The following is an 11,760-nucleotide window of genomic DNA, read 5'->3' as shown; positions in this document are numbered from 1 at the left end:
CTCTGACTGACTGTCTTCAGCCTATTTCTCACTGTTGAAATGTTGCATCCCTTTCTATCTTTTATCACTATTTTCATGCTAACTGCATGTCTCCCTTCCTCCTGCATCCTTGCTCCACAAGGCTTTCTTCCTTTTATCCCTATTCTGTCCAACCCTCTAATACAAGAGTAAACCAGTATTCTCAGTCATTCATACCTTTCACTGGTAAACTCTGGAACTCCTTGCCTGTCTCTGTATTTCCATCTTCCTACGACTTAACTTATGTTAAGAGAGAGGTGTCGAGACATTTGTCCCTGAATTTTGACTAATTCTTTTGATTCTTTAATGGAGACTACAATTTAAGTGGGCCTTTTTTAATATTTTTTTCCCTTGGTAGTTTTCCCTCTTACATAAAAAAAAAAAAAAATTCTCTTGAAGTTGACAAGGCCACGTGAGTATGACCGCATTTGAAAAGCGCGCCGTAACATTCATAAAAAAAAATATATATATATATAAAAACAAAAATGCAATATTCATTTTGTTATGTATAATCTCTAGTTTATAACTATTTAAAACATTTCATAGTAATATATTTTGTGTCATAATATGCCTATGTATTTGGCCGAAGGTATACAAGAAAAGGGAGAAGACCGTCAAGCTTACAGAAAGAACCTTAGAAGTAACTTTAAAATGTTATGGTAGATTTTTCAAATATAAAATAAGTGACTAAACATAATGATTTTAGTTGGTAAAAACAGTACATATTTTCCACGTCTTGGTGGCGAGCAAGGAGCAGCACGGGTCCCCTTCCCACGCCGCCTCACTGTCAACATGGATAAGCCCGTGAAGCTCGCTCGTGTGAGTAATTATTAGGGTGGATACACCTGATTTCTAGCAGTAAGGAATTCTCATGGGAAATTGTTAAACCTCTGAGCTTGATTGTGTGGCGAGAAGTGGAGGGAGGGAGGCAGGACGGGCGAGTACTGCTAGAGGATGTTGCTGGCCAGGTGTGTGGTGTGTATTTGCGTTACTCGTGGCTGTGAGTACTAGTCATGTGCAAGCGTGGGTGTGTGTATAGGTGGCGTGGGTGTGGATATTTGTGTATGATCGTGAGTGTTTTTAGTGTGTGTATGTGTGTGATCCTCGGCCTTTCAATTAGTAATCGGTTTGTTTGGTGTAGGTAGCCTGAAAGGTGAAAATGTACGTTATTAAACAATATCAATAACATAGGCAAATGACTCCTTTCACAGTGTAATTATTTTGGTATATCTTGCACTGACTCCAGTGGCAGCACTCGAAAACTTGGCATTATGTGTTTACTTGGTCAGATTAGTCGTATCTGCGTTAAAACTTTTTTTTGTCTCTGACAGGGGTTGGGTTTTAGCGTTTAGGAACTATTACTTCGAGTGGATGCCCTTCCTACCATTGGAACATGACCAGGATTCGAACCAATGCACTTGGGAACACCTCAATTTCCAAAGCACTCCTGGTTTGACTGTACCACGGTAGTCTGCTCTTACAGAAAAAAAATTGTGAAATTCATATTTTACATTGTAACCTTTATATAATTTTAATCTATTGCCCTTCCTCTGATATTGATGCTCTTCTATACTCCGTTGGAATTCTGCCTAAGAAAAGAATTACTATTTTTTGGGAACATTATATGTGCTAATGCACAGTTAGTCTGCAGTTTTGCCCAACCATGGAATCTGATATGCCTCACATTTTTCTGGTGAGAAAAGTAGTGAATTGATTGATGTACATAATATCCATTGCTAATGAATATTTTTCGAGTTATAGCTTTATTCAACTCAACTCATGTCTACCTCTCATTTCCATCAATCTTTTTGACCTGTGGGAAGTCAGTTTTTTTTTAGTGGGAGAGCATTAAATCAAATAATGTGCATTGCAAAAGTGGTTTGAAATCAACTAAATCACAAAAAAAAAAAAAAAAAAACTGGAAATACTTTGATGGTGGCTCTACACCACATCCCCTTGGGGGTGTGGTGTAGTGGATACAGCCAGAAATGTAGTACTGGCACTGCTGCTCAACATAAACAAAGTAACAGTGCCACTGCCATATCCAGCCACCACCACCACCATGAAAGTATTTTCAGAGTTTTTTTTTTATGTGATTTAGCTGATTTTGCAACAATTTGGACATTGCTTCCCCACCTATAAAACCCAATTTCCCATAGGTCCAAAAAGATGAAAAGTAGACATAAGTTGGAGTTTAAAAAGATATAACTTGAAAAATATTGATTTGCAATGGGAATTATATGTATCATCAATCATTTCATTACATTTCCCATACGAGAAACATAAGCCACACCACAGATTCCATGATTGATTGAAACTGCAAATTGACCATATGTACTACTAATTACCTGACAATCGTACTCATACACTCAACCCTTGATTTTCCTGACTAATTGGTGCAAGCACCAGTCTGGATAATGAAAAAGTCCGGATAATGCAAATGGGTCTATCATTTGACCAAATATGGATTTTTGTCACAGACTTTTTAGAAAAATGCTAAATTTGGTTTATTTTAGTTTCCCCAAATGACTAGACCAAAACAGACTTAATCTAAGTTAACGTAACACTAAAACTAACCTAACAGTACCGTATATTGCAGCTTATAAGTTGATTTGGCACATAAGTTGATCTCTTTAATTTGATCCCAAAATGTACTATAGGTTTACCTTGCAGATAAGTCAACACCCCTCCTAAAAGTACTGGATTGTAAATTAAGTTTCATCTACAGTAAAATAAATAAAACAATTCAAACAGATTGAAAACACCCCCAACTTCAAGCATTTCAACATAAGCAAGCAGTGAGTCTTTATTTTTTTCTGTACTCACTGGTTTCACAACTGTATCAGATGAATATTTACTTGCATAACTTTAATGGTAAGTGTCCAACCACCTACAGTCCTACTTCAGATATTGGTACAAAAGAAACTAAATTAACTGCTACTCATTGGGACGACACATACTCCCAAAAGAATTATGTTAATGGTGATGTGAATATTTCATAGGAAAGGGACTCAAGGAGGCCGGAGAGGACTCCTGACTCAGAGAGACGCCTCTTCCTCTGACATGTTGTGCAAGGAACTTACACTCTGTAGTAAGTAGGAACAACAACATATCTACATGAATACTGTAGTTTATTACTAGGTGACAGAACTAAGCAGTCAACCATGATCATTTCATTACAAAATATTTATATTTTTAGCTTTTGTATCAATGAAATATTCTATAGTAATAAACTACAGTATTGTGTAGGTACTTTGTTGTTCCTACAGAATGTCAGTAAAGGGGCAATTTTCGGGAGGCAATATTGCTGAAACATGTTGCCGATAGCAATTTGTGTCTCGGTCTGAGACTGGGAGCGCTACTCGCAGCTAGCCGACCGTGTTGGTCTTGTATTGCCACTATTGCCGACTTGTGGCAATATAAGCAAACATGTCGGCACCCAGAGAAGCATCCTTGATGAATGCAGACAACTTCATTTGGAGTCGGGAGGCCGAGGTGGCCTTGCTGGAGCAAGTGAGGGAGGTGAAACATTTGTGGGAATTATATAAGCTACGCACCACTTCCTTACTTTTATAACTAACATTTCTATTTATAAAACCCATGATCCTATTTGCCCTATTTTTTGCTTCTAAACATTGCTTTGAAAATTTCATAGTCCTGTCTATCACTACTCCTAAATCCTTTCCTTCCTCTACCGCCTCTAGCCAACATCCCTCCATCTCCATAGCTAAAGTTTGTGTTGTCTTTACCTAAATGCATAACCTGACACTTTAGAATTAAACTCATCTGCCACCTGTCTGCCCATGCTATCAGCCTGTCCAGGTCTCGTTGTATTCTGTACTGCACATGCTATCTTAGTATCATCTGCAAACTTTGATACTTTGCTACTAATTCCTATATCTAAATCGTTAATGTACACCAAGAAAGTAGTGTGAACGTACTTGCTCCTGAGAGCATCCAGCCGGAATTGTCGGCAGCACGTTTCGGCAATATTACCTCCCAAAAATTGCCAAGTGTAAATCCCCCTTAAGTGCAGTCCTCATGTGTAGCAGTTTCTGGTTTTTACATGTATAAACACAACCTTTAGGCCAAGTTCAGTAGCAATTTTCCAGTATTCTAATGTTACTGGTGCAAATATATTTGAAGATTGCTTTTTTACATCTACTCCATAAGTTGACCCCTAGTTTTGATCATATAAAAAAAGACCTTAAAAACTCAACTTATAGGCCACAATATATGATGATACCTGAGTGCAGGAAATAAAAACTTCATAGACATTAAGTACAATGAATATACTACCACAACATGCAGCCATGTCAAGGCCGTTTCACACCAGAGATGAGGCACACGACGCATGAGAGTCAGGCTGACTTTGATTGCTATGGGTATGTTTACACCGAGCACGAAGCTAGGTGAGACATTCCTTGCGGTGGAGGCTGGCTGACTTGACAGTTCCTTCTGCAGTGAAGGAAGATGGTATCCTTCTCCTCCCCTGACGTGGAGGAGAAGGAGGTGGAGGAAGAAGAGTTATTAATGTTATCTTTAGCCTTGAATGATAAAAGGGAAAAGAATTGGGTTTATGAAGGACTCGAGTGGTGAATATCATCATCTTATTCAAGAGCTAGAAATGAATGAGGGAAATTTGGACAGTATTTCAGACTGACTCCAGCTCAGTTCTCTGGAGTTCTATCAATTAGTGAGCAAGATATTAAGAAGCAAGGCACCAACTACCAAATACAGGAAATCCATCAGTTTGAAGGGAAAGACAATGAGTGAATGAGGGAGAGTTGAGGAGTCAGGTCATTGCTTCTGGAGACAAAAGCACAAAGGAGGAAGTCCCAGGGGGGATGTGAGTCATTGATGCTATAGCCAGAAAAACTGCCTGCCTGACTGGATAAAATTTCGTTAAAGCGAGTTTGATGTTCGTTAAATAAGCAGTTGATAGTAAAAGGATACCTTCATCGTAGCGAAATTTTTTAATGTGAACCTTCGTTAAGCGGGGGTTGCCTGTGTGTGTGTGTGTGTGCTATTTAATTAAAAAGTCAGAATATTCTTACAATGCTGTTTGTTGATAATACTGTCTTATATATATATATATATATATATATATATATATATATATATATATATATATATATATATAGCATATATTTATATATTATATATTTTATATATATATCTATATATTTATATATATATATTATATATATATATATATATATATATATATATATATATATATATATATATATATATATATATATATATATTAACCCATGTGGTATGTTGGAGACCAGCTCAGAACACATCCCCCTATTTCCATTATTTCCTATGGGAAAATTACGTATATATATATATAATTTCCGCTCTACGAACAGCTTTGACACCCCTATCCTGTTCGTTAAGCTTAGTATTACTGTATATATATATATATATATATATATATATATATATATATATATATATATATATATATATATATATATATATATATATAATATAATATATTTCCGCTCTACGAACAGCTTTGACACCCCTATCCTGTTCGTTGCTTGTTAATATGTATATTGCTTGTTTGTATATTTTATATATATATATATATATATATATATATATATATATATATATATATATATATATATATATATATATATATATATACTGGCACTATTGCTTGTTGCTTCCTCAGTTGGTTTACTTACAAAACCTCTATGACTGGTGGTGTCACTCATTTCTTCCCATTTTTCTATTTACTCAGTCCATGAATATTCTTTTATATGTACAATGATATGGAGACAGGATATGATAGGGGGATGATAGTTAAAATAAGGTAGGTATGTTTATACTTTGACTGCCATGTGCAGGCATGATGTCCTCTTCCAGCTTCCCTCATTTTCTTGTGTTCTAATGTTATCACTAAAGCAGCAATTTCCTGGCAGGTGACCAAGGTGCTTGGCCGTACTGGATCACAGGGCCAGTGTACCCAGGTGCGTGTTGAGTTCCTGGATGAGACACACCGCTCCATCATTCGCAACGTCAAGGGACCCGTTAGGGAGGGAGACATCCTCACCCTGCTGGAGTCTGAACGTGAGGCGCGCAGATTAAGGTGATCGCCACACCACCTGTCGCTACACAGGTGAGTCTCCTTGGGGGTGTAAAGGTGTGCTATTTGGTTTACCCATATTGATGATATTTCTCTCTCTCTCTCTCTCTCTCTCTCTCTCTCTCTCTCTCTCTCTCTCTCTCTCTCTCTCTCTCTCTCTCTCTCTCTCTCTCTCTCTCTCTCTCTCTCTCTCTCTCTCTCTCACACACACACACACACACACACACACACACACACACACACACACACACACACACATTGTGTAGTGGTTAGCACGCTCGACTCACAATCGAGAGGGACCGGGTTCGAGTCCTGTAGGTGGCGAGGCAAATGGGCAAGCCTCTTAATGTTTCTAGCCCCTGTTCATCTAGCAGTAAATAGGTACGGGATGTAACTCGAGAGATTGTGGCCTCGCTTTCCCAGTGTGTGGAGTGTGTTGTGGTCTCAGTCCTACCTGAAGATCGGTCTGTGAGCTCTGAACTTGCTCTGTAATGGTGAAGACTGGCTGGGTGACCAGCAGGCGACCGTGGTGAATTACACACACACACACACACACACACACACACACACACACACACACACACACACACACACACACACACACACACACACACACACACACACGGCCCGGTAGCTCAGTGGTTAGAGCGCTGGCTTCACAAGCCAGATGACCGGGGTTCGATTCCCCGGCCGGGTGGAGATATTTGAGTGTGTCTCCTTTCACGTGTAGCCCCTGTTCACCTAGCAGTGAGTAGGTACGGGATGTAAATCGAGGAGTTGTGACCTTGTTGTCCCGGTGTGTGGTGTGTGCCTGATCTCAGACCTATCCCAAGATCGGAAATAATGAGCTCTGAGTTCGCTCCGTAGGGTAACGTCTGGCTGTCTCGTCAGAGACTGCAGCAGATCAAACAGTGAATTACACACATCAATGCTGCAATTAGTGTGATCACTTGAGTATGGCCATAACTGCTTGACATGTTTTGTTAATTTGTCATGAACTCTAACAGTATCAGATTGTCTTATTTTATTTATTTTTTTTATTTATTGGTTAGTGAGGTGTGCTGAACCAATAGAAAGGTTTCATTGGTTTTATAGATATTTATACAAAAAATTAACTGATCATATTGTGTTTGTATATTCTTTACTGTTGATATTTACATATACCCAAAATTGATTATGTTAGACTTTTTATTAGGAATAGAGGAATTTAATGCTGTATTTCTTCCTTTCAGGTTATCCGAGTACACATCATACATGAAATAATAAATGTTGAAAGGATAATTCCCTTTCATTAACCATTTGTTTGTTTGTATTCTGTTATTTTGATATTGTACATGTAGTTACATTTTATTGGTGTATTTTCAAATTTAGACATTAATCCTGATCTTGTTCAGAGAAGATAAAATTTTTTATGTACTTTTCTCGTATAGCTTATTTATAGTGTGTGATATAGTGGGAACTACAATATTTAAGGTCTTTTGTCTTGAGATTGTGTATATGTAAATATTTCTTCTTAAACTTGATACATAGATTCCATGGAACGTCACTGTTTTTTTCTCATTGGAAGTAATGTACATTGAATTACGTAGTCTGTTCTTGACTTTTAGATTTAAGACTAAAATACATTCACTTTTTCCATACACAAGTATAATGGTATTTGTTTGAGTATGTGTGTAGGATGTACATATTTAGGTAATTTTCTTTTATTATTAACTGTTACCATTTTAGTATGTTTGTAGGATGTACATATTGAGTTATTATCGTTACCATTTATCATTTGTGTGTTTTATTACGTTTCTTTTCATCATTTTTAGCATTTGTATGAAAGACAAGTAGAAAATGCTGATAAATGTAGTAAGGAATGAGTTAAGCAGTCACGTACAGTCTGCACGGAAAGTCAGTTTATCCAATGTGATGAATTTATGAATTTACTTTTTGTGTGAATGTCATTTCTGAAGGTGAGAGTATTCTCATAGCTTGACAAGTTAAATTGCTCTGATTGGTAGCTGTGATGTCTTGGCAACACTTACCTGCACAGGCAGACACAACTAGTAGCCTGTTCTGTTAGTAGAAATGTTATCACATTGTCCCTCACTAATTTGACCATTTTTCTCATGTATCTTCATGACTTGGCTGTAGTTTTCCTGGTGGTCAGAAGTAGAGAGGATAAAATAGCAGTGATATTGCATAAGTCTGGTCACTCATTGAAGAATATTAATGTCCATATATGTATCAGTGTCCATGTGTGTCAGAAATTCATTAAGTGGTTTCTTAATGAATGTTGGAAGGACATGGAGAGCCTTGTTCCAAGTCTGTTGGGCTAAGATTTAAATAATTCAAGGATCCAGAAACTTATTGGAAGGCAAGTTTCTGGCAATCCCTGCCTGACAGCTCGTGAATCAAAGTAAAAATCAGGAGTTACCTGATTAGGTCTGTGAGTGTGTGCAGCAGTGCCTCCATGACAGGCTGCAATTTCACTGTTATCATGCTTGCAAGAAACCTGTTCTCAGTTTGAATTTTGCAAAGAGATATCAAGAATGGGAACTGGAGACCTGGAGGAAAGTACTGTGGTCAGATGAGGCAAGTTTTTTTTGTCACAGTAAGTAGTTGGGAATAGTGTATCATAAGCCTGACAATGACCTCCTTACAGCACTATACACAGAGAAGACACTGAAGCATCCTGCATCACTTGGTACAGGGATGTTTCGCCCATTACAATGTTGCTGAACTTGTCACCATCTCCCAAAATTGTTCAAGGATATGCAGGAAGACATTTTCATGTAGGACATTGCACCATGCCAAATCATTGGTGAAGTGGCTGCATGACTAAAGTTAAGCACATTAAAGACTGACCAGGCAACATTCTTGACTTCAACCTGATTGAGAACTTAGGGACACGATAAAATGTCATCTGTAAGACAGACACAGACGCATCATCTCTTCCTAAACTGGAGACTGCCATCAGGAATATTTGGATTTCTTTTCTAGGCGAGCATCTTCAGGAAAACCTTGTAGATTCTTTCCCTAAGAGGCTAGAGGACTGCATCAAGTGCTAGGGCAGTACTACAGTTTTAGGGGGCATGGTAAGTGTTACTTTAATTTGTTTATTTATTTATAACCTTGACAAGCAAGCTCATCAACTGACTTCACATAGACTGTAGATAGGTAAGAAGTGATTGCATAAGAAAGGACATGCAAGAGTAGTGGTGCTAAAGATGAAAAATTATTCTCTCTCTCTCTCTCTCTCTCTCTCTCTCTCTCTCTCTCTCTCTCTCTCTCTCTCTCTCTCTCTCTCTCTCTCTCTCTCTGTGTGTGTGTGTGTGTAAGAGCTGGGAAGTGTGATGGAGCTTTAAAAGTGAGTGAGTGTATCTGTTGTGTTGGTCTTGAAGAATTATGTACTGCCTTGTTCCTGTGTTCTATGTAGGCTGCTTGTTCTGTCTACTTCAATTTTCAGCAGATGGCACACAACTACAAAGGCAGTGGAGTCTATTTAGTGGTAAGTAATTTGTGTTAGTTTGCCATTATTGTTTAAACATGTAGGTATGTATAGGCTACTACAGCCACATGGCCTATATTGTGAAATGCTCTTTAGCTCTATCAAAAGCCATTCATTGTAAAATAGATGATTGGTTGTGGTTCTCATGGATGTTCTTAATCTAATTGATATTACAGAACCCTTGTTAGATTATCACCACAATCATAAGCAGCACTCTTGGAATTCTCAGTATAAGTTTCATTAATACATGGTAAAAGAGTTAAGACCTGTGCAGAAGTGTCTGGATAGAGAGATTGATTATTCTCCTGTTGTATTTATTCATAGGCTATCTATGTAGATAGTTATGGTGGAGCATCTCATTCACACCTTCATACAAGCACTTTTCATGATTCCCATAAGTATCTGAGGTTTCTGGTGGCTTTAATTTACAATTATAAGTAGGCTATGATGCGTCCACATTGGTAAACAAACTAAAACACACATGCATGAGCTGATGACTGTTCAAGATGGATGCAAAGAAAGAGCTCCAGCATGGGTTACACTGCCTATACCTGACCACAAAGCCCAGCATACCTGGTGATGTGTTACTGGGGAAGAGGGGGCTAAATTAGTGACCTGGTCTCCAAAGTTACATTAAGTTTTATGTTTAGGGTGAGGAAACATTTGGAAGATGAGGATATAGATGGCGCAGTCGGTACTTTCACTTGTATATGAGAGACAGGAGCTAAATTATTGAAACTCCTCTAGGATTAAGGCAATTAGGAGATTGGAATAAAGAAAGGGAATTTTCTGGATTTAGGGAGGAAAGAGCCAACATTAGGAGGAGTATCTCACTGGACAGAACTTAAGTTCTGAGGGAAACAGTTGCCAGGATTTTTTAACAACAGGATCAGGTGATCGCAGAGAACTTAGAGCTGAGAGAAAGGTGTAAAAAGTTAGAGAGCACGGTTACAATGAATGAGGACGTGAAGAAAACTCTGGATGCAATAACAAGGGAAAATAGTGCCTTTAAGGCTAAAATGAAGTAGTGTGGAAACAGGAAAGGGGATAAGTGAGACAAAACTAGAGGAATGGAAAAAAAAAGATAGTTAACTTTGCTAAAGTAGTTAATAAGAAAACGAAACAGTCATACGGGTGATCAAAGAAAAGGAATAATTAGTGAGAGATGGTGGACAAAAAAAGTGCAGGGTTATATATGGACTAGAAGAAAAAGAATCTAGTGAAATTTGTGAGGAAGGAGGAGAAAAAGATGGTTAAGGAAATTATCTCAATGGTTCAAGAAGAACAGTCTTGAGAAAGAAATGAAAATATACAGACTTGGTAAATATAGTGAAGGAACCAAAAGACCACTAAGTTAAAATGAGATTGCAAGTGAGGGTAGAAGAAATATTAGTGAGGACTGGAAAACTGGCTGGTAAGGTGGAATATAAAAATATATGGATAAAAAAGAGAGAACTGAGAAGTGAAGCTAAGGAAAATAACAGGACACAAAACGAGACTAAATTTTACTGGGGAATGCTAGACATGAGGCTAAGGAAATGGTATATTTTGGGAAGGGGAAGGAAACAAACACAGATGGATTTATATCAGGATGCTTGGAAATGAGAGATTATATACAGTATTGAAAAAAGGACCAGATGTATGTATAACAAAAACAAAGTTAAGTAAAGACATTCAAGGGGATTTTAAAGTTCAGGGATATAATGTTTGGAGGAGAGACAGAAGGGGAAAAGCAGGGGCAGGAGGAGTATTGATAATGACTCGAGGATTTATACGTGGAGGTGGTACAGTACAGAGATGGACTGGGCGAGGGTTTAAGCATAACAATTAGGACCAGCGGAAGAGAAAGAAGGAATATCATAGTTGCATATGTGCCACTGAAGATTAATACAGGGAGGCTTGATGTCCAAAAAGAAATGCAAAGAGAAGTGCTAAGTTGCCTGGACAATATGTTAAGAAGAACAGAAGAGTATTTCTTGTGGGAGATTTAAACTGCAAACTGTTTTTCACACAGGACAGTGGATATTTGGAACAGATGAGTGAAGAGATTATAGCAGCAGAAAGTGTGCACAAATTTAAGGAAAGGTCAGATAAATATAGATATGGAGACAGGTCACTATGAACCATAGGCGGATTTAGGGGG

The 11,760-nt window shown here is 37.9% G+C and overlaps 1 protein-coding gene across 1 annotated transcript; it reads left to right on the top strand.

Annotated features, from left to right (window-relative positions):
• The first annotated feature begins 688 nt into the window (after positions 1 to 688).
• Positions 689 to 7,402, top strand: LOC123514398 (40S ribosomal protein S28-like). Its single transcript, XM_045272311.1, has 3 exons — positions 689 to 837; positions 5,958 to 6,154; positions 7,354 to 7,402. The coding sequence occupies exons 1-2, from the start codon at positions 715 to 717 to the stop codon at positions 6,126 to 6,128; spliced, it is 294 nt and encodes a 97-aa protein (XP_045128246.1). The 5' UTR covers positions 689 to 714; the 3' UTR covers positions 6,129 to 6,154; positions 7,354 to 7,402.
• The last annotated feature ends 4,358 nt before the right edge of the window (positions 7,403 to 11,760 follow it).

The sequence above is a fragment of the Portunus trituberculatus genome, chromosome 37 (genome assembly GCF_017591435.1).
Source record: "Portunus trituberculatus isolate SZX2019 chromosome 37, ASM1759143v1, whole genome shotgun sequence".
Lineage (NCBI taxonomy): Eukaryota > Metazoa > Arthropoda > Malacostraca > Decapoda > Portunidae > Portunus > Portunus trituberculatus.
This window is presented reverse-complemented; position numbering and strand designations above follow the sequence as displayed.